Below are 27,274 nucleotides of genomic sequence, written 5' to 3'. Positions count from 1 at the left end.
CATTGACTCATCCAATTTGCTTTTGCGATCTGCTTGTATTAAACTCACCAACATTGCAGCTCTAGGCCAAGATTGAATTATCTAGCTCTTTCAATCTGCCAAGCTTTTGTTTCGTAAAAATCCACCGCGTAGACATGTTATGAGCTACTTTCTGTCAAGACATTCTCTGAAGGTAATTCTTTTGCATTATGTGCAAATTCGAAACAGGTGGTACGCAGGGCCCGGGCTGTTCAGTGACTTTGACGAGTGCTTCCAAACTCGAGTCCAACAACTCCAAATAATCACCTGCAGAGAATTGCATGTCTACGGTGGATTTTTATGAAACAAAAGCTTGGCAGATTGAAAGAGGATAATTAAAAAAGGATTAAAGGATAATTAAAAAGTGGGAGTCTGGTGCAACTCACAGGTCCTGGGCCTGGTGAGAGCAGGAGTGGACCTGGTGAGACGTAAGAGGGACAGGAGTCAACCGGAGCAACGGATTGTGTGGACTTGCTCATTCCCTGATGCACTGATCGAGGTATAGCTACTGGGACATAAGTCGGGATTTGATCAACCCCGGCTGGGTCGCCTGAGTGAGGGGTATGATGTTGGTAGACCCGAAACCCTGTTGACCTCAGGATACATCACTGAGGATACGTCCCAGGTGCATCCATGCAATGTATTTTTAGTTATAGGGACCCATTTGTGGGTTATGGACCATTGTTATGGGTCACGACTAGAGTAAAATTCCCAGTTTCCTACATTAAAATTAATTAAATATATTTTTCTAAATATATTTTTTATGCAAAATGCCATGCATTAAAGAAAACAACCTGAAGGTCTTTGAACAACAATCAAATTTAAGAAAATCTAAGAAATAAAGTAATTCCACATAATATACTAATAATAATCATTATTATTATTCAGTATTGATATTTTCACTAGTTTGGGTCCCAGCCAGGCCAACGTCTTTCTCTTTGGGTCTCCACCTGAAATGTTTGAGAAGTAGGCTACCACTGCTTTGTGCTTTGGAGCGCTGTGTTCTGGACTGTTCAGCCCACAGGGTGGCGGTAGAGCTTCAGGAGACAACTACATTAATAACAAACAAAGGAGCAGAAGAAGCAGCGCCCTTAGCTCTCTCGTCTCGACGCCACGAAAAATGTCTGAATATGATTCGGTCCAGAAAGGTGCCTTGAGGTTAAAAGGAGCTGGAGACATGTCTGGAGGGAAAAAGTAAGTTTTGTCTGTTGGTGACACTGTATTGAAGAAGTCAAAGTTACTGTCTCTTTGACTTTGGTAAAATGACTGTTCGGTCTGAGAGACGACGCTGATAGAGGAGCTAACATTAGCCATCTTGCTAAGAAAACAACATTGTCTTGCTCTAGCCTTGCCCCTTCGTCTATTTGATCGATTTTGAGTTTTGACATTTGAAAACATCATCATCGATCAAATACGAGAGTCTATAGCTCTGGTTAGCTCAGCTCCGTTTGTAACGTCATATCTACGCTTTAGCTCCGAGAAGAGCTAACGCATAAATATGAGTAGCTGTGGATATGACGTTACAAACGGAGCTATGGTTAGCTAGCTAAGCTCTGGTCCATAGTAAGAAGTCCTTAAAAATGGACCAGACGTCAAGACCCAACGAGAGTTTTGATTGATTGAAATTTGTATTAACAGTTTTTCAGAATGGGTACCGTTCAAGGAAGAGTCTTACATCTATCTGATGAATTGGACGTGGTGGACCCTGTTGTAAACAAGTGTGGGAGCGTAGGCTACCTATGTCCCCCAGGTTCTATGTTCCCCACCATGCAAAAAAGGTTCTTTGTTCCCCACTTAGAATAAACCTAAACCAGAAACCTAACCTAGTAATTCTAGTAAGACTAAAAGTATTTTAGCCACTTAGTCTTACTTTTAGTGTCAAATTCCGATTTAAGCTCAGTCTTTGACACAGTAATAGTTTTTGTATTGACTTGTGCTTTCTTTCGTTTGAAATGTGCATTCTACATATTGTGAAATTAATCTGAAGCTATCATAGATGTATTTTAGTGAGTCTGACTTTTACTTTAGTATGCAAATTGTAAAAATCGATAAAATACACAGTCTTCTGAATCTTAATCCCCCGTACCCCTTTCCCCCCTCACTGTATATTCCACCCCCCCCCTTTTACCTCATTTTATGATGATTTCCTGTTTTTGGCTATATAGAAGTGTATATGTGTATTTTGTACGTCTCCAAATGTTATGATGAATTGAAAACGGTGGACCCTCTTGTAAACAAGTCAGTGTACTGTAATGCTTTATGGTGTCGTCCACTCACAGTTAACAGTTTTTGTATTGAGTTGTGCTTGAAAATTATATGTACTGTAATTCTGCAAACTGTTAATAATTACTTCAATCAATCAAACTAATCTAGCAGCAACAACATCTAGCCTGAACGTTCCCGACTTTCACACTATAAACGATTGTCAAAATCAATAATGATGCTCATGCTGCTGATTAATAATTACGCCTGGCCCTGGAGTCAGACCTACATATATGTCATGATGCATCTTTTTATTTTATGTTTTAATTTAATACTACAGTGTAGTCATATTGGTTGTTGTCATATATTGTCATTCTTTGTTAGGAGGATGTAAATATTAAAGGGGGTATGTCACGGCCCGAGATTAACGTTGCTGATAAGGAACATCACGTGGTCTGAATGAAAACGATTTGAAACGACACGTGACTATATCTCAGGCTCTGACGTGACCTAGCATATAGTCAAGCTGAGTGGCTAGCGCACTAAAGGCTACCTGTTTTGAGGTAACTTTCTGCGTCATACTAGGTGAAATTATCATAAAAAATAAAAAAAATCGGTCGGAAATCTTCGTTACAATGACATTGAGTTGACGTGTAAGTTTTACGGTAAACTGTTGCGTTTTTTTTTTTTCGCGTGACGAGTTCCATGCTCTCCCCGTCTCCCCCGTCTCCCCCCGCTGACATGGCCTCAAACACGGCTAAGTGCTGAACAGGGCTCCGTGCTGGAGCCCTGGAGCTTCACATGAGGTTACCACTGCCTGTCTAGCGCCACAGCGCCGGGCTAACCTGAGCCCTCTCTCCCTCTCTCGACTCTCTCTCTCTCTCTCTCACACACACACACACACACACACACACACACACACACACACACACACACACACACACACACACACACACACACACACACACACACACACACACACACACACACACACACACACACACACACACACACACACACACACACACACACACACACACACACACACACACACACACACACACACACACACACACACACACACACTCTGTCTCTCTAATGATTAGGCCAGTTGCTGTATAGTGTTGTATAGCCTATCTGATCAGCGATCACCAGGGAGCAGCGACAACACACACACACACACACACACACACACACACACACACACACACACACACACACACACACACACACACACTGCGTCTTGCATCAGCCTTCAGCGCGCATATGGACTGCCTTACGCACCGCCAGTCTCTCCCTCCGTATCTCTCTCTCTCTCTCTCTCTCTCTCTCTCTCTCTCTCTCTCTCTCTCTCTCTAATAAGAATAATAAAACGCATCACAGCGCGACAACATGTGAAGATTAGATATATTCGAAGAAACTATAGCATTTAGGAACCACTGGAAAAAATAACAAGTATCCGTGCGCAACTATAGGGGCTCTCCAATAGCCACACTCAGGCCCAGGCTATACGTCCATGGATCTTTTACAAAACGCACATTTCTTTGTGCGTTTGGGCCTTTCAGCCACACGCAAACGGCGTTTTTGGCCACTCAAACGGAGGTTTTGGAAACGGATAAATAAGTGGAGATTTTCGAAAATATTTGTTTCAGTGGAGCTGTGTAGTCATGCGAAACGGAGCTTTTGAGAAACGATGATGTCACCGCTTATTAGCGCATATCATTTTTACTATAATTAGGCAATAATATGCAGCCCATTGACTGCATGTCACTCTGCCTACATGCTGACAATGTGCGCACGTTGTATTAGCCTACATTATAACGTGACATTTATTATACAGCTCGAAAATATAGCCTCTCTGCAAGCTCACAACTGGTTGTGGACACTTCTATAGGTCTGACTCTGCTATTAATTTCTGTACCAAGTCGCCAGAGCAATGGTAAAGTGTCTATCATTTTTTAATTATATGGAGAGAAAAGTCGAGAGTCGGGATCTGGAGATTGCTGACAGACAATGAAAGAAACATATACTCACTCACAATTTAGGTGGCTTTAGGTGGTACTTATTCCTTCATTAAAAAATATGATTGGCACCTCATAAGTGTAAATATAAAATCCAATATAATATAGCCTACAATTGAAACCTGCTACTGCAGTGATTTTATCCTGTGTTCAATGCGTTGCTGCGTTTGTGTGTGGACATATATCTCTGTCGTATGGCCAGGGATTTCTTCTAAAACGGAGGACGAAAATATCCGTTTTGCAAAAGATCCATGCACGTATAGCCTGGGCCTCAGAAGGCATGTGATGTCTTCGTCTAATGAAACGATCATCTCATTAATCATTGACATAGCGTTATTTAGGCTATAATGATCAACTTGTATGGGTGATCATTTTATGTATATCAAATATTCTATTAACTCAAGGTAATTAATGCTACAGCTCTGAATATAAATGTCGGAACTGGTGTAAAATGGAGAATAAGTCTGTTGCAGTGTTGCGCACTGAAAACCAGAACAGGTACGCTCGCCCCTTTTCCAACTCACCCCCACGAAAAGTGAAGAGCGGTCGCCCTGGGATTTCGAAAAGTGAAGGCGGCTTGCCCCAAAGCCATGAATAGCTCGCTCCCAAAGTGTGGTTATCTCGCCCCACAGCGTGGATATCTCGCCCCAAAGCACAAATATCTCGCCCCATGTTTATTTCATGTTTATTTTACCTTATTTCTCATATTAGAACCTTTAGAATCAATGTTGTTTGTCAAAGGAGAACATTTAGAACCAGTTTGTTGTTGTTGGTCAAATGAAAATGATGCATGGTACCCAGGGGGCAAACCACCCTTTTTTTAGGAAACCTGCATTTGCCATGACCTCAAAGGTTGTCCACCAGAAATAATATCTAAATTGTCAAAATTAATCATATCGAAATTGTGCTTTACCATGATTTCTGAGTGTTGACTGTTTTGGCAAACACAAGCAATATTAATCCATTGGCTAATGTATGGCCCAGAAGGGACATATATCCTTGAGCTTGCATATTGTCAATATGGCTGCAAAAGAAAAGAGACAATGTCTCTTTTCTTTTTCACGTTTCACGTTTCGGGTAGTCACCATCTTGTAAATATGCACAATAAGGGTCCAGACACACCCAATAATAAAAAATAGGTATTCCATTGAGTCTCTCATGGTCAGAAACCATGAAATAGACACCAAGTTTGCATTTCTAGCTCATCTGGTTCAGAAGTTAGTGCCAAACCTATATTTTCTGATTTCCAGCAAAAGAAATTGACCGGGTTGTCCATATAGGTTGTGATCCTATGAGATATTATTTCTGGTGGACAACCTTTGAGGTCATGGCAAATGCAGGTTTCCTAAAAAAAGGGTGGTTTGCCCCCTGGGTACCATGCATCATTTTCATTTGACCAACAACAACAAACTGGTTCTAAATGTTCTCCTTTGACAAACAACATTGATTCTAAAGGTTCTAATATGAGAAATAAGGTAAAATAAACATGAAATAAACATGGGGCGAGATATTTGTGCTTTGGGGCGAGATATCCACGCTGTGGGGCGAGATAACCACACTTTGGGAGCGAGCTATTCATGGCTTTGGGGCAAGCCGCCTTCACTTTTCGAAATCCCAGGGCGACCGCTCTTCACTTTTCGTGGGGGTGAGTTGGAAAAGGGGCGAGCGTACCTGTTCTGGTTTTCAGTGCGCAACACTGCAACAGACTTATTCTCCATTTTACACCAGTTCCGACATTTATATTCAGAGCTGTAGCATTAATTACCTTGAGTTAATAGAATATTTGATATACATAAAATGATCACCCATACAAGTTGATCATTATAGCCTAAATAACGCTATGTCAATGATTAATGAGATGATCGTTTCATTAGACGAAGACATCACATGCCTTCTGAGGCCCAGGCTATACGTGCATGGATCTTTTGCAAAACGGATATTTTCGTCCTCCGTTTTAGAAGAAATCCCTGGCCATACGACAGAGATATATGTCCACACACAAACGCAGCAACGCATTGAACACAGGATAAAATCACTGCAGTAGCAGGTTTCAATTGTAGGCTATATTATATTGGATTTTATATTTACACTTATGAGGTGCCAATCATATTTTTTAATGAAGGAATAAGTACCACCTAAAGCCACCTAAATTGTGAGTGAGTATATGTTTCTTTCATTGTCTGTCAGCAATCTCCAGATCCCGACTCTCGACTTTTCTCTCCATATAATTAAAAAATGATAGACACTTTACCATTGCTCTGGCGACTTGGTACAGAAATTAATAGCAGAGTCAGACCTATAGAAGTGTCCACAACCAGTTGTGAGCTTGCAGAGAGGCTATATTTTCGAGCTGTATAATAAATGTCACGTTATAATGTAGGCTAATACAACGTGCGCACATTGTCAGCATGTAGGCAGAGTGACATGCAGTCAATGGGCTGCATATTATTGCCTAATTATAGTAAAAATGATATGCGCTAATAAGCGGTGACATCATCGTTTCTCAAAAGCTCCGTTTCGCATGACTACACAGCTCCACTGAAACAAATATTTTCGAAAATCTCCACTTATTTATCCGTTTCCAAAACCTCCGTTTGAGTGGCCAAAAACGCCGTTTGCGTGTGGCTGAAAGGCCCAAACGCACAAAGAAATGTGCGTTTTGTAAAAGATCCATGGACGTATAGCCTGGGCCTGAGTGTGGCTATTGGAGAGCTCCTATAGTTGCGCACGGATACTTGTTATTTTTTCCAGTGGTTCCTAAATGCTATAGTTTCTTCGAACATATCTAATCTTCACATGTTGTCGCGCTGTGATGCGTTTTATTATTCTTATTAGAGAGAGAGAGAGAGAGAGAGAGAGAGAGAGATACGGAGGGAGAGACTGGCGGTGCGTAAGGCAGTCCATATGCGCGCTGAAGGCTGATGCAAGACGCAGTGTGTGAGACGTGAGTGTGTGTGTGTGTGTGTGTGTGTGTGTGTGTGTGTGTGTTGTCGCTGCTCCCTGGTGATCGCTGATCAGATAGGCTATACAACACTATACAGCAACTGGCCTAATCATTAGAGAGACAGAGTGTGTGTGTGTGTGTGTGTGTGTGTGTGTGTGTGTGTGTGTGTGTGTGTGAGAGAGAGAGAGAGAGAGAGAGAGAGAGAGTCGAGAGAGGGAGAGAGGGCTCAGGTTAGCCCGGCGCTGTGGCGCTAGACAGGCAGTGGTAACCTCATGTGAAGCTCCAGGGCTCCAGCACGGAGCCCTGTTCAGCACTTAGCCGTGTTTGAGGCCATGTCAGCGGGGGGAGACGGGGGAGACGGGGAGAGCATGGAACTCGTCACGCGAAAAAAAAAAAAAACGCAACAGTTTACCGTAAAACTTACACGTCAACTCAATGTCATTGTAACGAAGATTTTCCAGTGAAAATTTTTTTTTTTGGTTGACACTTTCAACAATTATGAAGCTAAGTCTGACACCAAAACCACTAGCATGAGTTGATAGCCACCAGGACTGCTAACTCGCAGAGCCCAGAGGCGCTCTGCCCTTAGTCCAGATACAAGATCAATTTCATTGGTCAAATTGTGCGATCCCGACCTGATGTCATAATCCAAAATGCTAGTTTTAATAGCATTATTAGCTCCCGAGGGCCGTGTCATCCCCCCTTTAAATTGTTGACTTGTGTTAAGTATTGTAATTAGCAGCCTGTAATGATAAGACAGTAGCAATCGTGGTTGCCACGAGGTGTTCTTGTCGATCAGCATTGGAAAATGACTGACCTTGTGTAGAGAGAACTCGGATCCATGCAATGACTTGGAATAGAACTTAGCCGCAATTTGCAACACTAGATGTTTTTAGCCCCTCCAATAGAGCACCGAAGTCTGACGTCACTTTCAGTAGAGGGCGTCAGTCCCCAGGTTCATGTATTTGTTTAGTTGCATTGAAATCCCCATTAAGGCGATTTGAGATCGCCTCATATAACAACTGTGTTTGAAAAATAAACATGTCACCCCGGCCGCTTCACTCATATGGATATGAAGAATCAACTGACTGAGAGAAAACGCTAATGTTACTGCTGCTGAATTAGTTAGATTTTCGCTAGAAGCAGACTGTATCATATATGAGTGACTGACTGTTGCAAACGATACAGAGACACCTCCCCGACAATAACGCTGAGACAGCTTGTTTATTTTTGGACCACAACGCTTATAATAGACGATATTAAGATCACCCCATGTTATTCTCCATAGAGAAACTACTTCCGCGAACCATGGGAATCGTCGGGATGAGCGAGTTACGTCAGGACTTCGGTGCTCTATATCCAGCTTTTAATGTGTGTCCACAAACTTTGTCCTACACAAACATTAAATTCCCATTGACAATGAATGGAGAATTTTACGCCAGTGTCTGAGCAAATAGACATAGTGTCTATTTTACGTCATGATGTACGATGATAAGAGTTCAAGTTCACACGGGTGTGAGTAGAGTTGCAACACCCTCCATTGATAGCCCATTCATCCATATAGAAAAGTCCGATCTGATGTAGACAATGTTAAACTCACCAACATTGCAGCTGTAAGGCAAGCTTGAATTATCCTCTTTCAATCTGCAAAGCGTTTGTTTCATAAAAATGCACCGTTGACATGTTATGAGCTACTTTCTGTCAAGAAATTCTGTGCAGGTGATAACGTTATTGGTGGAGTTCAGAAGCACTTGTTTTCATTAATGCATCGTGTTGCTGCTTCCTAGTACATTATGTGTTAATTCAACGAGGCCGTTCAGTGACTTCCGACAAGTGCTTCCAAACACCAACACTTCATTCACTGCACATAATTTCTTAACAGAAAATGTTGAAAAAAATCTAGTGTGCCAAATCGCAGCTAGAATCGAACTCGGTCCTTTGTGGCTCAAGTAACATAATGATCTTCTATGCACTAACTGGCTGAGCTACCAGGCACATACCTACTAGGACTAAAGCAAGTTTCTTGATTCTACTCGCACAATACAAATGAGAGCTACTCTCTAACCTTACATGTCATTTTTGTTACAGGAAGAAAAAGAAGGATAAAGAGAGAAAGCAGCGACAGGAGCAACAGGTCTTGAGCAACAACCAAAACGATGGAGAGGACAAGAACAATAAAAAACAAGTTGACAAAAGGACACCTGCTCAAATAGCTTTTGACAAGACGCAAGAAAAGAGGGTAAGTGTTTTTAAAGGTTTCTCAGACATTGTAGCAGCATTAATAATAAACATAATAAACATACAACAACAGGAAAAAATAATGAATATGGATAGCATGAGCGTTTGGAAAAAGAACCAAGGAACATAATTGCTGTAGTAGTGCTAATGTTCCATTCATAGCTCTCTATTTTGTGTCTGAACTGTTGCAGAAGTGCTAAAATGTTTACCCTTGTGCAAAAGTGCAAAGGATCACAGCGGAAATTAGGGGGACTGCCCATAACGCTGACATCCCTTTAGTCTGACAACGTGGCTTCCCGTGCGGTTAGGGACAGGGTAATGCATGAGTCCGACCAACGCGTCTTCCAATAATAAGCCGTCGGACTAATGACTCGGCAGCGGAAATGAGTGCTTCTGTGGGCTGTATTCTCTTTAACCACAAGTGTCAACCTGGTATCCCTATTTTAGGCAGGTGAATATATGCAAACTTGCACTTAACAGTTATAATGGGTAGTATACTACTGACAGATAGATGTCTTTGGCGTTCTTTCTCATTGAAATTTGTGTAACTCTTAAGTCTGATTTATACTTTGTCACAAGTAGGCTACAAGCTCACCACGTGTCTTTATCATGACGAGTATAAACTATAAATCAAAATCAAGCATTACAGTATTCAGATGCTGGAGTTGGTGGCTGTCATGGTTACGCATCACATTTATTTTCTTCATATAGCATCCCTGGCCTATTTCATTGGTATCATCCTTTCTTTAAGATGTGTTCTAATATTACATTTATTTTCTCTTCTATCCCTTTCAGAAAATGGAGAGGATTTTGTGCAAAGCATCAAAAACACACAAGCGCAGGGTTGAGGTAAGAACACAAAATCTGTGATACTCAAAAGTCAAATGACATTAAAGAACCAATTACCGTAGTTAATTCAAGAATATTTGAAAATATTTGGAAGACTAAATGTTCTCAAACTCATTATAGTATAATCATAACACAATTGTTTCAGCAATGAAATATCAGTAATAAGTCGTATACATTTTGTTTGCTTGCAGGATTTCAATCGCCACCTGGACACTCTGACCGAGCATTATGATATTCCCAAGGTCAGCTGGACCAAATAAAAAGGATCAATGGATTTGCTTTTGTTTTACTTTTGTAGTTTCGTTTAATAGATGTTTTGCTTTTATTATGATGTGGTTATTTGTGAAGTGACACTTCAACAGTGACTTCTCCAGTTCTTGATGTCATTAAAGATTTAATGAATAGTTGTTCTGTGTGTTTATTTTCTGTATCACCATTCACAAGCGCAACCTCGATGTACACAAAGCACAATATGGAATTTTGTTAAGTTTGTATGTGATGCTTATTAATTTGTACCTAGGTACTATAATATACAAATTAAAAATGTATAAACTAAATGCACAATATTCATTAGACTATATTTACTTTTTCATCCTGATGATCAGAAATAGTAAAACATACTGTGGTAGGTGAAGTCACATACAAATAATATTGGAAACATCAAACATGGCATGATAGGCTAGCTGTCAACAAATGTGTACCGTATTTTGAAGTTTACACATGGTGATGTGCCACTGGTTAAACATTGATGGAATCCTAGACCAATAAAGACGTTCAGTGGAACCTGGGACGGATTTCCGCTCTGCTAATTGAGTCAAGTTTCCTGCAATAATGCTCAATATCCGTGTTTTGCTTGCCGAAGGCCATTTACTTGTCAAATTAAAGGTTTGTGTTATAAACCTTTTAACATGTAGCCGATCATCATTACACAATATCAATGGCTGTTTTTTCGTTTTTTTGTCTATTTATGCTGCTGGTTGCCTTTATTAATTAGTTGTAGATCCCAAACATGCAATGTTAAAATGACAGTGTTTTACATTGTAATTCACCTATAATAACCAATGTAATTAACCCTATGAAAGAGCCATTTATAGTTTTACTCTATGAGTGATTTAGTAGTAGTGGAATCCCTTTGAGTGGAATACATGGTTCTTAAAATAAAAATAAGCATTGCTTTTATTTTGTAGTTTGACCATTACAATTTCTGACCGGAAGAGTGTCACTCCGTTCAGTTCACTCATTCACTACCGCCTGTTCATCACATCTCGCGGTACCGTTGGTGGTGTATGTACCATTAGCTTACATGCTAACCTCATCGTTTGCAGGTTTCGTGTCGACCTGAAAACGCAGCAAACGAGCGAGACACGGGGAGTACAAAAAACAAGTAACACGCAATCAAAGGAATCTGGAATAGGCGCTGCACAGAGGAGCAGCAAGGATGCCACACAATTTCCAGGCCGGAGACTTGGTGTTCGCTAAAATGAAGGGATACCCCCACTGGCCAGCCAGGGTAAGCAAAGCAACAGCAACGCAGAGGAGATAGGGGGTGGGCGGGCAAGGCGACCTGCTCTGCTCCCTAGCTGTGCATGGGACTGGGGCTGCCTGGAGAGAGAGAGAGGTGTACGTGTGTTTCCTTGGCGATGTCTGTCTGTCTGCGGAGAGAGCCAGCAGTCTCTCAGCAGGAGCAGCAAGTCGCATAACCAAGCTTTTATGCTGCCATAAAAATGTTGTTGCACCTTGTTGTGATGGGATGAAAAACGGATCAGATAGCATGGTTTGGGTGCGATGCTGAGGGCCCTGTTCTCTTCTCCAGGCACGTAAAACGTTAAGCCCATTTACAGGTGACGTTTGTTTATATTTTTTTTCCAAAGGTTGACCCTTGGCTTTGTGTGTTGAAAAGGTGAACCTCAAATTCCTCAATAAATGTTGAGCTATCAGACGGCTTGTTACATCACTGAACCAAGACTTGCATTATCTTGCTTAATTTCTACATATAAGTTTTATACCTTCCTGACCTGACATGTCTGATGCCCCAACTAGAGTGTCAACCAACAGTGTGTTTAGAGTAGACCATATACATGAATGTATTATTGTTTATTTATTTGTTATCTCCTGGTTTCATATTCATTTCTTTATTAGATTGAAGATGTGGCAGATGGGGCTGTGAAACCGCCTCCGAATAAAATACCCATTTTCTTCTTTGGGACACATGAAACGTGAGTACAGTGCATGTTCCCTAATGAAGGCAAATCTGTATAACTGCTATGCTGTGGCTGGTTTCTTATGTTTGCAGGATGTGATCTCTTCTTGCCTCATCACAGACCACTTATTTGTAAATAAGATGGGAGATGCAGTTCAATTCAAAGGAGCAGTATCAAGTGTCAAAACAATACAATAAAAGTATCTAGGCTACAGTTTAGTTTACACAGCATTGTGTAAACAGAGTTATGTCACATTGCAATGTAATACATGTTGGCAAGGGTATATAAAAGCTTTTTTAAACAAATGGCAGCAATCCTTCAGGTTGTTCCAGCAGCATTTTCCCCAAGACCATTTAAAATGGTGAAAAGCCTCAGATTTCAAATGTGTTTAAAGGTAGTGAAGCTCTGTTTATATGTGCAATAGGTCAGAGGACCACTCGGTACAGAGGTCACATTTAGGGTGCAGGGAAATGCATAATGGTTACTAACTAGTAGTCCAGATGCACTGTTCTGTCACATTCACTAGATGGCACAGTCTCTTTTCTCTCTCACACACTAGGGTAAATCATGTTGTCCATGAATGTAAACAAACGTATGCGCTTGGCAATATATAGTATAATTTAAGGTATTTACTTTCAACATCAGGGCTTGCCATTTACTTTGAATGGAAAGCTTATGACCAAAATTAAAATTTCTTTATTTTTCACAGTGCATTTCTTGCACCAAAGGACCTTTTTGCCTATGAGAAGTGCAAAGAGCGTTATGGGAAAACCAACAAAAGGAAGGGATTCAATGAAGGCTTATGGGAGATTCAGAACAATCCACATGCCTCCTACAGCGCCCCACCAGTGGTAAGTATTGGGCACACATGACAGTACAATTCAGATGACAGATATTACGTAATACATGCTAAATTATAGCACTTTTATACAAATCGCTTTACATAGATTGTGCACTACATTCACCCATTCACACACACATTCATACACCGATGGTGGAGGAAACCATGCAAGGCACCAACCTCCACATCTGGAGCAATTAGTGGTTCAGAGTCTTGCTCAAGGACACTTCGACACTAACTTGGTTCCCATCCGGCTGCTCTACGGGCCCGAGACACTGCCGCCCCATAATGGTAGAAGCTTAGCACGCGGTTCTGCAACAATGTAGATTCATTGGTGTTCAATTAAATACGATGATTCATATTAATCTCATGACGTATCCACAGCCTGCCAGCTCATCTGACAGTGAAGGCAACGATGCGGGAGGAGGAAGTGATGAGGAGGACGATGAAGAAGAACCAGCCGTGGTGCCTATGAAAGCGAGCTCTGGAAGCGACATAGATTCCGATTCCGGGAGTGAAGACAAAGGAAAAACAGCTGCGGTGAAGCGGAAGCCACCACCCGCTAAGGTATTGTGAAGTGCAGTCAGCTCATCACAGTTTTAGTAGGGTGATATTAAAGGTGTCTAGCATAGACTGTAAAAAATATGGACAAAGCGTTCCCCGGGTCTAACATGAACGTAAAATGAAGCCTGTAATGATATGCTAATTCCTGATAAGTCGCCATCTTTTGGTACCAGCTGGCCATTGGCTGGCTCCGTTTTGTACCAGCTGGTCATTGGCTGCCCAGACAACGAGGCGGGACTTCCCCCCTTCTTCTCCGTTGGTTTTTATTTTGACTCGAGTGGGAGGAGAAGACTCTTGAGTGGGAGGGGAATCCCGATCATAGACTGTAACGGTAGCCACGCCCCTCAGAACATACGCGACTTTATGGTCATCTTTTTAATTAATGGGACCATAATTTTCCAAAAAGAATATTATGACATTAGAAATTAGACTTTAAACTAGTGACTGGAAGAAGAAAGTATTCATGACCATGTTTATTAAGGTAATACAGTCTAGGTGAAGTTGGGCCAAAATACATGGGCCTCTATGGAGCTATGGGGCTTTTTGGGTCCAGTCCAGCGACACAACAGGCCATTATATGAACTACCGATTTCAAATGAGGCTTCACGAAATATCTGGCTGACTGCCCCCCTGGTGTCTAGTAACACATCTCACAACGCTTGACATTCAGACTTTCATGATTCTGAAACCATTGCAAGCATTTGCTTTGCACGAAAAAAACACTCCTTGGACTCAAAACGGCCCTAGCCACTTTTCCAGGTCACCACATTTTGTGATGATGGCTATGCTACTTAAAGTTCAACTAAGAGAATTACTGAACCATTGTGATAGGCCAAAGTACTTTTTCATGGATATTAAAAGCAGCCAATACGATGATACATTTTAACTTTTGAACGAACTTGCCAATAAGTGCATATTAAGTCATTTTTATTGTAAATGTATCTATGTATCTATCCCATACTACGGCACGTGTTGTTTACTAATAATGTAAAACTGGTGCGGTGCAGTGAGACGTGCAAAGGAATGCACAGAAGCAAGACTTCTGGAGAGAAACAGATGATCAAAGGAGAAAATATGTTTCTTAATATGTTCACACATTTCATCATAATCTGCCCCAAATATTCCAATTCTAATAGAGGGTATGCGCATGCATAAAGTGAATGGCAATGTGAGTGGCAAAGTGAGTTTAACATTGTATAACGTTGTTTAATGCAATCATATAGGACTTTTCTGTTTGGATGTATGGACTGTCAAAGCCAGAAAGTAGTTTTTGACACTCGATAGACATTCCCACATAACTTCCGGGTTTGATGATGATGTCACGCGCATACCCTCTATTCTGTGTTATAAAATGTTCCAATTATGTCCATGTTTTCATAGATTGATATGATTTGTTTATCGGTGTGTTTTATTAGTGATAGATTGCAACAGGCTGAATAAAGTGGCCTGGGCCATCTCTTGGCTTGAAAGCCAAGTTTGGAATTATGAGTGCAGTCAGCACTGATAGAATGGATACAAGATACATTCAATCTATCTGTAAAGGCATATTCTTTTGCAAAGTTTGTCGTATCACACACCTCTAATATTTTTATAGACATGATTTATGCTTGAACAACAAGTTAATTTCTCTTAAAAAAACTGCATATCATGTGCAGTTGTCAATGATGATAAATAATTTCACCCGATGACTGTCTCTTCCCCCTCAGAGGCCCCCTCCTCAAAAAAAAGCCCGGGCCTCTTCCAGTGACAGGGATGGAGAGGAGAGTGGATCCCCCTCTGAACCAGAGCCCTCCCCATCGGATTCAGACTCTGGCAAGAACAGTGACAAGGTGAAAACATGCACAAGTACACTTACGTACCCTCATGCAAAGTAAACGCTCATTTGATGGCAACATTGTAGGACTGTATGAAACTAGATAGACATGTAAACAATACACTGTGGTTGCACTGCCTATGAGACATCACACTGTATCCTTTTGTTGCTCCTAATAAAGGACTTTACTCCGGAGAAGAAAGCTGTGGGACGGGGTGTCCCAAAAAAACCTGCAGGAAAAGGGGGAAAGAAGAAGGTAAGGCTATGTTATGTCTTCACCGTCAACCAGCCTTTAAGGCATGGTCATGGTGGAGGTTTTTCTTGAATTCCTGCTCCATTTCTCTGGGGTTGTTGCAGAAGGCTACATCAGACTCGGACGACTCAGGCTCTGCGTCTGAGAAGTCGGAGAAGTCGGAGAAGAAAGGAGCGGACAGCGACTCCGAGGACGAGAAGCCACGGCCAGCCCTGTCGGGTTCAGAATCCCATTCTGGCTCCAAGTCAGGCTCCAAGTCTGACTCTGATTCAGACCCACCTCCTCCACGGAAAGGCCCTCAGGCACGCAAAAAAGGTCAGAGTTTGGGCATCCTGGTGACTAACCCAGTTAGTGCATGCATATATAAGAAAGCTCACCCGCGATCATTGTGTCTATGGGGCATATACTTTTTAAATAGCCATAACTGTGCTTAATTTTCAACCGGTTTGGTTTGTTATAAAAGTCAGAGACGTCCGCATACCTTTATATGACAGTTTTATAAAAAAATAAAATTAAGCAGATAAGCGTCCTGAATCATAGCCACGTTGATAACATTTGTATTAAACCAACCCCAATCCTTCAAGATTTGAGCGGGTTATGACTATTTGTGTTTGAGCTGCCATAGAACATGCTGTACTGTAGAACCTCAGCAAGATGGCCGCTGGATGAACTACGTCCACCTTGAGCCATCTAGCCTTTATATAATGTCTGAGTACATGTACCATAATAGATGGACCTAATCAAGAAGTCTGGGACTTGAATCCAGGTCATGAACTATATCACCTTTTTTGCTCTGCATTACATCTTTCTTGTCCGCTATACTGTCTAATAAAGCAGAGGCACCTTAACCCATTTAGGCCTGACGTTGAAATAAAAAAAAAAGTCTTCTGAAAGAATATATATTCAAAGATTTGTGCCGCATTTTCACGATTTTTCAAAAATAGCAGACCTACAAGAATCCCATTCTGGCTCCAAGTCTGACTCTGATTCAGACCCACCTCCTCCGCGGAAAGGCCCTCAGGCACGCAAAAAAGGTCAGAGTTTGGGCATCCTGGTGACAAAAAGCTAGATGGCTCACCCGCGCTGCTGGCCAATGAGAGCGACGTTGCTACGTGGTGGCCATCTTTACCGAGGGGGGCAGCATAACATTGTGTCCATAGGCATATACTTTTTAAATAACCATAACTTGCTTAATGTTCAACCGATTTTCAAACGGTTTGGTTTGTTATAAACGTCAGAGACGTTTCTATGACATAAAAAGAAATAAAAAAATTAAGCAGATAAGCGTCCTGAATCATAGCCACGTTGATAACGTTTGTATCACCTTTTTGCTCTCCATTACATCTTTCTTGTCCGCTATACTGTCTTAATAAAGCAGAGGCACCTTAAAATAAACGTAGAAAATAGTCAGGATCCCAAATTGAATTTCAATGTTTTTTTGGCCCCCCAAGGCCTGGGTGCTTGCTTACTGAAGGAAATAGTCCTGCTTAGTCATGTCAGTAACTTTTATTTTGTGCCTTTTCTTTTTGCCCACTCGTAGAAAAACCCCCACCAAAGCCCAGAGGAGCACGTAAACCAAAACCTGCCCCAGCTAAACGAGCACCTTCATCATCATCAGACAGCGACAGGTGAGGTTGCTACAGGTTGTCTGTTATCCTGATGATCACCCATACATTTGTATTAGAGGAAATAACATACTGCAAAGTTATTCCCTTGTTGTGCATCAGTTGCATCAGATCAGTCTTGGCGTTGTTTTTTATTTTGTTTTTATTTTGCCTTTTATGTGTTATCATGGTACAAAATGATGCTGTTGAATGGCAGCATAATGGTGGCCTGCTTTCCTTTCCTTCTCTATAGTGACAGCGAGCCCGACCGAATCAGCGAGTGGAAGAAACGAGACGAAGAGCGCCGACGGGAACTGGAGGAGCGTAGGAAGAGTGCGGAGGCGGAGGAGATCCGCAAGTTACGTGAGAGGGAGAAGGAGGAAGACGAGCAGAGGAAAAAGGAGAAGGAGAAAGGTAAAAAGAGTGACAGTGACAGCAACAGTTCAGACGAGGCCGTGGACGATAGCCCACTGAAGAAGTCCAAGAAACCCCCTCCGCCTCCAATCCCTGCACCCTCTGACTCCGATTCCGGACCCCAAGCTGAGGTACAGGACCTAGACCGGGGGAAACGTCACTCTTTGGGGAGGAGATGCTAAAACTCCTATTGGTAACGCATTTCAAATATTGTTTTTCCCTCCACACAGTCGAAGAAATCTTCCAAACGACCAGACAACCAGAAGAAGGCGAGAGTGAAGAAAGAGAAGGAGAGGAAGGACAGAAAGGAGAGAGAAATGAAGGAGAAGAGATCCCAGCGGTCAGAGGAGAAGTCCAGGGGGAGGTGAGTGAGTTCCACCCTGCTGGAACTAAGGCTACAGCAATTAAACCTCATTAAGTTAACGTCATTAAAAATGGATGCACACGGATCACTGAGCGCCTACTTCCACAGGTCCAAGCCTGAAAAACCCAGACGCAAACCGGAGAGGCCCCCGGAAAAGAAAGTGGAGAAGAAAAAGGGTCCGTCTTCCATGCCGTCACACAAAAGCACATTTTCTATTCAGTTACAAAATCATTTGCATTGGCTAATCCTGTGCAGTGGATATTTTGCATAGTTTAAAACAGAACAACAGTTTGGTCTCTAGTTTGAGAGCAGTAAAATGTTCATCAGTGCAATTGATGGTTTCGGATGTTTGGAACACAGAGCAGTTGATACAGCTGGCGTTAAAGTGATTGTGACATTAAAAAAAAGGTTTTGAGATTGTTCGTATTTATTTGAGGTTTTCTAATCTCAATTGCACCCAAAAAACATGAACTTTTAACATTCAGTAGATTTTCTGTGATCTGGGGTTTTCTGGCTCAAACACGTGCTCTGATTTGCCGGCAGTAAGTGACATCACTTACTGCAAATCCCATATATGTCAATGGGATTTGCCAGCAGATGTCACTGTTTCACTGTGTTGCCTGTTTTCATTGTAGCTCAAAAGTAGCTCCAAACCCCAAAGAAAACTTCAGACCACAGAAAATCCACTGAATGTTCAGGTTTTTTGGGTGTAATTGAGGTCATAAAACCTAAAAGAAAAAATAAAAATAAATGAAACCTTTAAGGGACTAATTAGGTAGGCCTACTGAAATGGGTATGTAATGTATATGTCCCCCCTATTCACATAATTTTCACAAAAATGGGACATGTATTTGATATGTAATTTTGTTATGAAATCTAGTCCATATCAGACCCAGTGTGCGCAAGCACGTGCAACCCCTCCAGTAGCACCCACCTAGATTGTTTTTTTCCCCCTGCAGGAAACTGCTGTCATTTGTCAGACTTTGTCAGTGGAATATTGCTCAGACAGAAACATTGGCTACATCCAAATTCATCATATGGAAGATATTGTTAGCGACTGGAACTCAAAAACGTTTTATTGCCAAATAGTGCCAGTTTACCACCCTCAAACTAGAGGCCTTGGTCAGATTCATTGTAGGTAGTTTAGTGCTATCAAAAATGATATTCTTCCCATTTCCAGTCCATGTATAATATATATATTTGTGTCATTGAAATGGAAAGTATGTATTGACATTTTTGTTTGGTGCGTCCATAGAGCCGTCAATGGAGGAAAAGTTACAGAAACTCCACACAGATATCAAGTTTGCACTGAAGGTGGACAACCCAGTAAGTGACACAATTTCTTGCATAAAGAAAAACATGTCTTCCCAATGGATGTGTGTAAACAATTATTTGACTACCATATTTATTTTCCCAATGAAATCCTAAACTGTTCTGTCCCATCCTTTTCGCAGGATATAGATCGGTGTCTACAAGCCTTAGCAGAGCTCGAATCTATACCGGTCACCAGCCAAATCCTGCATAAGAACGCTGATGTTATTGCCACTCTCAAAAAGGTGCGTTGTCTCCACTGAAACTACTCTTAACAGTGAACATAAGGATGACCTGGGTAATTGTTTTAGGACAAGGAAGGGATTGAGTGTTTTTACAGCATGGCACTGAACGGGCCAGCAGTCTAGAACTGTTGGTCTGTATGTTTTATATGTACTGTATGTACAGTTTGTTAATTACAAAAGTAGACCGATCACAGTGAATTACACAGCTCAGCTGAAAATGCTACACAAATTGCAGCTAACCTATTTTTGGTGCATTTTAGCTGCGTTTTACCCTATGTTTTTCCAAAAAACGTCCAAAAAAGTCTGCAAGGACCTTTAGTGTTTTATTCACAAACCTAGCACAATTCACAAACCTACCACACCTAGCAACTTACACATTGCCACGGTGACTGTGTTGCTTATACAGGAATCTGGGTATACTAAATACAACTCATTGCTCATATTTTCTTTGAATTCTCCTCACTGTTAATTCAACTTGTATTCATTGATTATTATACAGATTCGGCGGTACAAAGCTAGCAATGCTGTCATGGAAAAGGCCAGTGATGTCTACAACAAGTTAAAACTCAGATTTGTTGGCAAGGGGGAGACCCCATCCAAACCTAAAACGGAAGACCAGAAGGCTCCACAGGATAATGGGAAGGAGGAAGAAAACACAACAGGTTAGGCTTCAATAATGCTACCAACTGGTTTTCATACCAAGTCAAATGTGTATGTTGTGTGCCCTCCTTTGTTGGTTAATGAATCCACCATTGTGTCCGTTTTATGTATTTATTTCTAGACTCTGTTCCTGTGAATGGAGAATCGGAGGAGAAGAAAGATATAGAAGCAGAGGAGAGGCCAAAGTCCCCTGCTGTGGAAGACAACAATGAGCACATGGGTTCAAGCCCAAGCAGGTAGAAAGGCTGTGGGCAAAAAAAATAATATATATATATATATATATTTCTTAATTTAAATCCGGTAGATGATGGATGGAGCCCGCACATGGGTACAAAAATACTTTCTTTATTGAGCAACGAGAGAACGTTTCGATCTATTTGATCTTCATCAGGTCATGTCAATCTGTTAACCCATTCTGTTCGGGAGCCTCTTTTGGTGTTTTAAGCATTATGTTATACTTTAACTATTGAAAAATAGCAGATCTACAAGCTCATAGCTTGAGTGCCCAAGCTACGAGCTTGTAGGTCTGCTATTTTTGCAAAATCGTGAAAATGCGGAAACAAATCTTTGAATATATATTCTTTCAAGATTTAACTCAAATCTTTGCTTCTGGGAGGTCCCTGGAACAACATATTTTCAGATGGGGGTCGGCGGCCAAATAGCATAATTCTGGGGGTCCTTGACATGAAATATTGAGCAACACTGATATAGAAACATGAGGTTTTTCAGAAAACTGTCAGGATTTAGAAGACATTTTGTAGAATCGTCCTCGGGTCTAAATGGGTTAATGTAAATCCGGCCCATTTAATACACACATAGTTGTAAGTGTATGCCCTCTCGTCTCTTTCTGTGGCAGACCCAGCCCAGGGAGCCCTGCGGAACAGACACCGACCAATGAGGAGACAGACTACGGCTTCCACGCCGAGACAGAACCTCCTTTAGTAGAAAGCTGAAGCTCCCACAGAGAGAAGACTACAGTTGACTTAGTGCTTACTGCTTACAGACGGTGGCCTCCTTTGATTTCATGTCATTTTGTCCTCGTGATCCAACTCGCGTTGTAACGAACATCCGGCGTTTCCTACCTAGCTAGCTTATATTGACGTTTGGACATTTTGTACTGTATAAGGATATCAAACCGGAAGGCCTCTTATGTTTAAATGCAGTACTACACAGCGCTGTGCATACTCTTGTTTCTGAAATGTATTTTTTTTCCTTTCTTTTATATTCTGACACTGCCCGTCCTGGATCGACACCTCTATCCCATGCTCCGCACTACCATGCTTTTTCATCCCATATGATATGACCTATATCTTTGGGCTTTCATACTGTACATTGAAAGATTAAATTTTTAGCACTTGTAAAGCCGGATTCATGCTTGCACACTGTGGTGTTGCACATCAAAAAGTAGCAAATCTACAGTACAAGCTCAGAATGTGTTGCAGTGCTACACATTGTGAGCTTCTAGATCTGCTATCTTCCCTGCGCGACACCCGTGCGCAACTAAAATATAAATCGGGCGCAACAGGAATTTAGACTGGGGCAGAATGGAGCCATGCTGTGAATGTTTCGTTTTGAAGATTCCGCGCATAGTCGTACATCCGTTGGCTTTATCATTTTAATGAAGCCTATACAGAACATCACTGAAGGCCTAATGTCTATGTGTGTTTGGAACATTGAGAGAGTGGTACAATACTATTTGTGATTATTTTATGTTGTATACTTGTTTTTTTTATCTGGTCTTTTGCTTCCTATTAATCCAGTCTAAAATATTAAACCATGGATTTATGTCACTTCTACTGTTTTGCAACTGAGGTCCACCTACTTTTTTATAACTCATGTTTTCAGATATTTGCATCTATTTTTGGCGTAACTGAATAGATGCCGTGGAGTTACACGCTTTGCCTCTTTGTCTTCCCTTAGTGTCTGCTTTCACAATGCATATTACTAAGTAGGAAAGTTGTACAGACAGATTCAAATCCCTCACTGCAGGTTGAGCTGTTCAGATCTGACTTGGCTGCAGCTCATTTTGACATTTGCCTCATGCATACAAACAGCAGTGTTTTTAGTGCTATGTAAATTGGTAAAACATTTGTATCGTTTAGTTGAGACTTGAATAAAAATCTCAGCATGAATTGAGTTTGTTCCAACTCATTTCTTTTTATGTATTTACAATTGCATATTTTAGTCAACACAGATTCTTCTCATAAGCAGACAGGTAGATTATTTTGCATTTGCTTTCCTGCCAATAGGCCTAGCCTACTGGTTATTTGATTATAGTACAGCCTCTTTTGTATTTATTTATTGTAGGCTATGTAACAAATTAATGCATGTAAATGTAAAATACTGTTTATTACTCCACTTTAATTGCCTACTATTTGAGTGTTAGTGGCCGCATCATTTGCCTTTTATTTCGAATATAAAAAATATTTACAGTGGCAGAATTGCAATGGCTTTCCATTTAGAAGAGACTGGTTAGTTTAGCGTTTTAGACCTTTAACTTCATTGATCCCCATCTGAGAATCTCGCATAATACACACAAAGTCAGCTGACTTTTAGACGCCATTTTGTCAGCCATTTCCTCCACAGATCCATTGCCAGTGTCTGCTCTGCACACAGCGCACTGAGGAGACAGTCCCGTCTGGCCTCGCCTTCATCTATCTGCCCCGGGATTAGCGAAGCTGCAAGCGGATCCCTGCACGGACAGACAGACGCAGACGGTCCCCGGGTGGGTGGATGAGAGTACCGTGTAGCGGGTCGGTCTGATCAGCAGCCACCAGACCACCTCTAGCTGCCGCCTGGGTCCAACCGGTACCAGTCGTCATGGCTCTGAAGATCGTCAAAGGGAGCATCGATCGGATGTTCGATAAAAACCTCCAGGATTTAGTACGTGGCATTAGGAATCACAAGGAAGATGAGGTAAACGAAACGACTGAAGCATCATCATCATCACAGTCCATTCTCCCATCTTTTAACGTTTCCCCGTCACCACAATCAACGATATATTGTGCATGCACACGTCGCGGCTAATGTTATCCACACTCTCGCTCTCACTCCCCCCGTCAACGTTGACAACCTAGCCGGCCCAGGTGGAGGGTTTAAGCTGCGAGGCTAACCGTTAGCTCACTGCTACGGTTTCAGTCTCAGTCATTCGTTTCATACACACAGTCCGTCTCCATACCGTTAGCTTCCTAGTGATGTTTCAGTTTGTACAACCCAATATAGTGGTCGTCCAGAGCAGAGGACTGTCACGCTATTCCGACGTAGCGAATGACAGCTGTCAGTTTAGTTTTGTTCTTTTAACTAAGCAAGTGAAGTGTCATATTGTGTGTTTATGTATGTGACAGCCAGCTATAGCTAACGTAGCACGTTAGCCGGTTAAAGACAGCCAGCCAGACAGACAGCAAAGCTGGCTTCCTAGAGTCTAGAGATGATTAGCTCCTTTCGGGACCCTCGGTTAACCCTTTTCTGTATTTGCGACGTCGGTACCGAGGGTACCGTACCGTCCCAAATACAGAAAAGGTTAACCAAGGTCCCGAAAGCGGCTAAGAGATGATCAACCTCTGGCAGGCAGGTTACTAGTCCTGGCTGGCATCATCTCATCCCGATAAAGATAAGAAGGAGCCAGAGCCTATAGGTCACTCAATCAATTCACTGCCCACTGTGTTGTTTACATCATGAGAGATGTACACAACGGCCCAACGGGCCTGGTACACACAACAAGCCATCCCTGTTTGACCATTCATTGTTGCAGCCAGTAGACCGATGGCGTTGGAGGTTCTGAGGTGATGTTGATCCCATCATCACATAATGATTCCATGACGCGATGCTCTCTCTCATCCTAACCTAAACGCACGAGAAGAGCCTTTTGAACCTGTCTGTCAGTCACTCACTCCATCACTTAAGCTTTGACTTCACATTCGGCATCATCAACGGCTGAATCATCCAGGCTCATCGGGATTAACAACAGTCACAGTCCTCCCCACAGTGTCAGTGCCAGTGGTAAAATTCTATGAATAGGGATTATGTCGTGATGCTGCTATGTTTTTATATAAATTATTCATAAGGAATTATGATTCACTCAGTCTCAGACGGTCACCAGTATACAGCTCTCGTTGAACATCTCATCTGATGATGTCATCTCCACCAGTCAACTCTTCACTCTGATGATGTGTCAAAGCGGCTCATCACAGCGTCTGGGGGGCATGGGGGGTACCGTTTGTAAGTGGAAGCACATCGTTTTTCCATTTCACTAGCCAGCATATAAGCTTTATGGTAATTTGTTGATGTGCAGTGTAAAACAAATTCCCCATAATTATGCCTTTCTATGTAGAAGGAAGTATTTCCTGACTTCTGAGTGTCATAGATAAGACTATAGTGACACACTAAAACGCCTGCGGTCTTCGAGGCTAGTGACACACTGACTGCATTTGTCCAGTGAAGTGACTGGGTCTGACCTGAATGCAATTTCTAGACCCTTTATTTTCTCTATGCCTTTATTCTGCTTTTGGCCATTCATGATAAACTATGAGGTATGATGTATAACCTCACTTTGCAGGCCCAATCGTGTCTATACATAGACAATTGGTCACAATATTGTGCCATTCGTGAATGTTGGTTCATTACATTGACCATGATAAATTAGCACCAAGGCTAGAGCTGTTTAGCCTCCACCCAGCCATCCTTGTGCAATCTTTTGATTCAGCCTTGTATGACTGAGCTTGGCCTCCATTGGTAACTCAACCCTACCTACCTAGGTCCTAGATAAGGTGTTGGTTACCGGGCCGACAGTGGACAGTTTGCTGAAATATTAATATGGTCTCTCTGTGTTTGCTTTTCCTGGCCCGGGCCACAGTTTCTCATGCACTCTCTCTATTTGTTTTTCACGTACGTGTGTGTGTGTGTGTGTGTGTGTGTGTGTGTTCTCAACCCTGCACAGCTTCATTCATTTCTTCACTCCTCCTTCACTCTGCATTCACCCTCTCCTTCCCATATTTTGTGGAACAGGCATTCGAGAAAATGTGTGAAGACTGTTCGAGTATCGAGTCCTATTTCCATTGGCTAGCCTATCAGATATCTGTAATTAATGTCTTGAATATAAAGACCTCGGGCAGGCCTGATAACATTGACTGAGTGTTTACTTTTATTTTGTAACACATACAGTTTACTACCTCTTCTGCTTCCCCTCTTAGTTCAAGCTCGAGCTTCTAATAATGCTGGCAAAAGCTCTCCATGTTGGCCATGGGACAAGTATTTGGGTTATTTCAATACGATCGCATCTGTGTGAGCATCAGTGGTGACACTGTCTCCCCCTGCCTGCCCTGTGGGCCTGCCCTGCCAGCCTCCCCTGTGTGTGTCTCCTCAGGAACACCAGCAGAATGTGATCCCACCCCCTATACGTCCTCTCCTCGTGTCACTGTGCTGTCTCATGACTGCAGACACATGACCAACGCACTCTTACACTCGATAGAGAGAGAGAGAGAGAGAGAGAGAGTGTGTGTGTGTGTGTGTGTGTGTGTGTGTGTGTGCACGCGGTGTGTAATGGTTGAGTGAATAACTTCTTGTTGGACACTTTTTCTTTAAACAATTAATGCAATTTTCATTCTCACAGATCAGTTGGTCTTGGTGGCTAATATACATTCTTAAATTACTTTTACTTTTTACATATTTGTAAATGGAATGATCTCAGATCTGCCTATGTTTTTTTTTGCATGTTGCTCTCTAGGGTCATAGCCAAACCAAACGAGCTCAGTGACCTTGTAGTTAAGAGTGGGAAACTCTTAACTACAACTCTCGAACGGCCGGTCCAGTCGAGGCTGAACCAGGCCGTTTTTTAGGAGGAAAAAACAACAACAAAAATATCTTTTTATATAGGCTAGGCCGCTAGGCCTATATAATTTGGCCGCGTGCCTTTCCCAGGCTGAGGCCAAATCACTGTCACGGTTAGTATTTGGGTCCGCGCCGCCGGAGGGCAATTTTCTTTTTCCAGCACGTGGCCGAAGGGCCTCTCCAACTCCATTTCCCAGGCTGAATTAGAGGCCCAGCACGTCCCTGGGTTCAATCCCCAGCAGAGTCATAATATACAAATGGTACCCAATGCCTCCCTGCTTGGCACTAGCGTCATGTCCATAGGGTGTACATGTACATCATGGCTGGGGGATGGGGCAAGTACTTGTACATCATGCTACAGGCAGTCTTGCATTGGTCATTGCATGCAGCACCTCCCTACGATCTTTCCAGGAGCACGTGCGCACGCATCGGAAAAAACAACCTTGAGTTCACACACCAATGTTCAGCGCCGTTTACAAAGGCTGCCGAGTGTTACACCTACACTAGTGTTAGTGTAGCCTCTGCTTTCATTTTCATCTATGCAAAAAATGAAAGCCTGGAGGAACGCAGTGGCCGTCAGTCCAAATGATGTGATGTAGCGCTGCACTGGGGGGGAGAGGAGAGGAGAGGAGGGGCTGGGGGTGACTGAGATCCAATCAGATCAAATTAACATAGGAATAAGCCCATTGTGACACCTGCCAACTCCTGTAGTGGAGGTGTTTGTTAAGCGACGTGCACTTTAATGACTTTAATTAACATGGCATCCCCCAAAACTTAAAATCACCAATGCAACACTGGCTACAGGGACAGGAGATGGCTCCTGAGTCCTGGGCTACAACATGGCTCTGGAACTGTTGGTTCCCAAAGGCCACGTACTAGCGTGCTGTATGAACTAACCCAGTGCAT

At 42.2% G+C, this 27,274-nt stretch overlaps 3 protein-coding genes across 9 annotated transcripts in view; all 3 read left to right on the top strand.

Moving 5' to 3' along the window:
- Positions 1 to 1,094: 1,094 nt before the first annotated feature.
- On the top strand, positions 1,095 to 10,679 carry fam32a (family with sequence similarity 32 member A). Its single transcript, XM_083767829.1, has 4 exons — positions 1,095 to 1,212; positions 9,274 to 9,424; positions 10,219 to 10,272; positions 10,464 to 10,679. Exons 1-4 carry the CDS (start codon positions 1,139 to 1,141, stop codon positions 10,530 to 10,532), a joined length of 348 nt encoding a protein of 115 aa, XP_083623955.1. The 5' UTR covers positions 1,095 to 1,138; the 3' UTR covers positions 10,533 to 10,679.
- Positions 10,680 to 11,553: 874 nt separating this feature from the next.
- On the top strand, positions 11,554 to 22,663 carry hdgfl2 (HDGF like 2). Of its 3 annotated transcripts, none has more exons than XM_083768221.1 (17): positions 11,554 to 11,782; positions 12,412 to 12,488; positions 13,183 to 13,324; positions 13,699 to 13,881; positions 15,585 to 15,707; positions 15,873 to 15,947; positions 16,049 to 16,259; positions 16,892 to 16,978; positions 17,485 to 17,572; positions 17,802 to 18,093; positions 18,193 to 18,326; positions 18,435 to 18,502; positions 19,582 to 19,652; positions 19,781 to 19,882; positions 20,382 to 20,544; positions 20,664 to 20,778; positions 21,399 to 22,663. In XM_083768221.1, the coding sequence occupies exons 1-17, from the start codon at positions 11,711 to 11,713 to the stop codon at positions 21,493 to 21,495; spliced, it is 2,100 nt and encodes a 699-aa protein (XP_083624347.1). In that variant the 5' UTR covers positions 11,554 to 11,710; the 3' UTR covers positions 21,496 to 22,663. The 3 variants fall into 3 exon arrangements, with proteins under 3 accessions (XP_083624347.1, XP_083624346.1, XP_083624348.1); XM_083768220.1 differs by having other exon boundaries at positions 16,889 to 16,978; XM_083768222.1 differs by lacking the exon at positions 16,892 to 16,978.
- Positions 22,664 to 23,118: 455 nt separating this feature from the next.
- The window catches only part of ap3d1 (adaptor related protein complex 3 subunit delta 1), a 45,909-nt gene continuing 41,753 nt past the window's right edge, over positions 23,119 to 27,274 (top strand). For all 5 annotated transcript variants that reach the window (XM_083767730.1, XM_083767727.1, XM_083767729.1 and 2 more), the window contains exon 1: positions 23,119 to 23,458. In XM_083767730.1, the coding sequence (XP_083623856.1) occupies positions 23,363 to 23,458 (96 nt within the window). In that variant the 5' untranslated portion in view covers positions 23,119 to 23,362. The remainder of the gene's footprint in view (positions 23,459 to 27,274) is intronic.

Source organism: Protomyctophum parallelum (genome assembly GCF_964188405.1).
Source record: "Protomyctophum parallelum genome assembly, chromosome: 6".
Classification (NCBI taxonomy): Eukaryota; Metazoa; Chordata; class Actinopteri; order Myctophiformes; family Myctophidae; genus Protomyctophum; species Protomyctophum parallelum.
The sequence above is the reverse complement of the archived record's forward strand: the minus strand, read 5'-3'. Positions and strand labels throughout refer to the sequence as shown.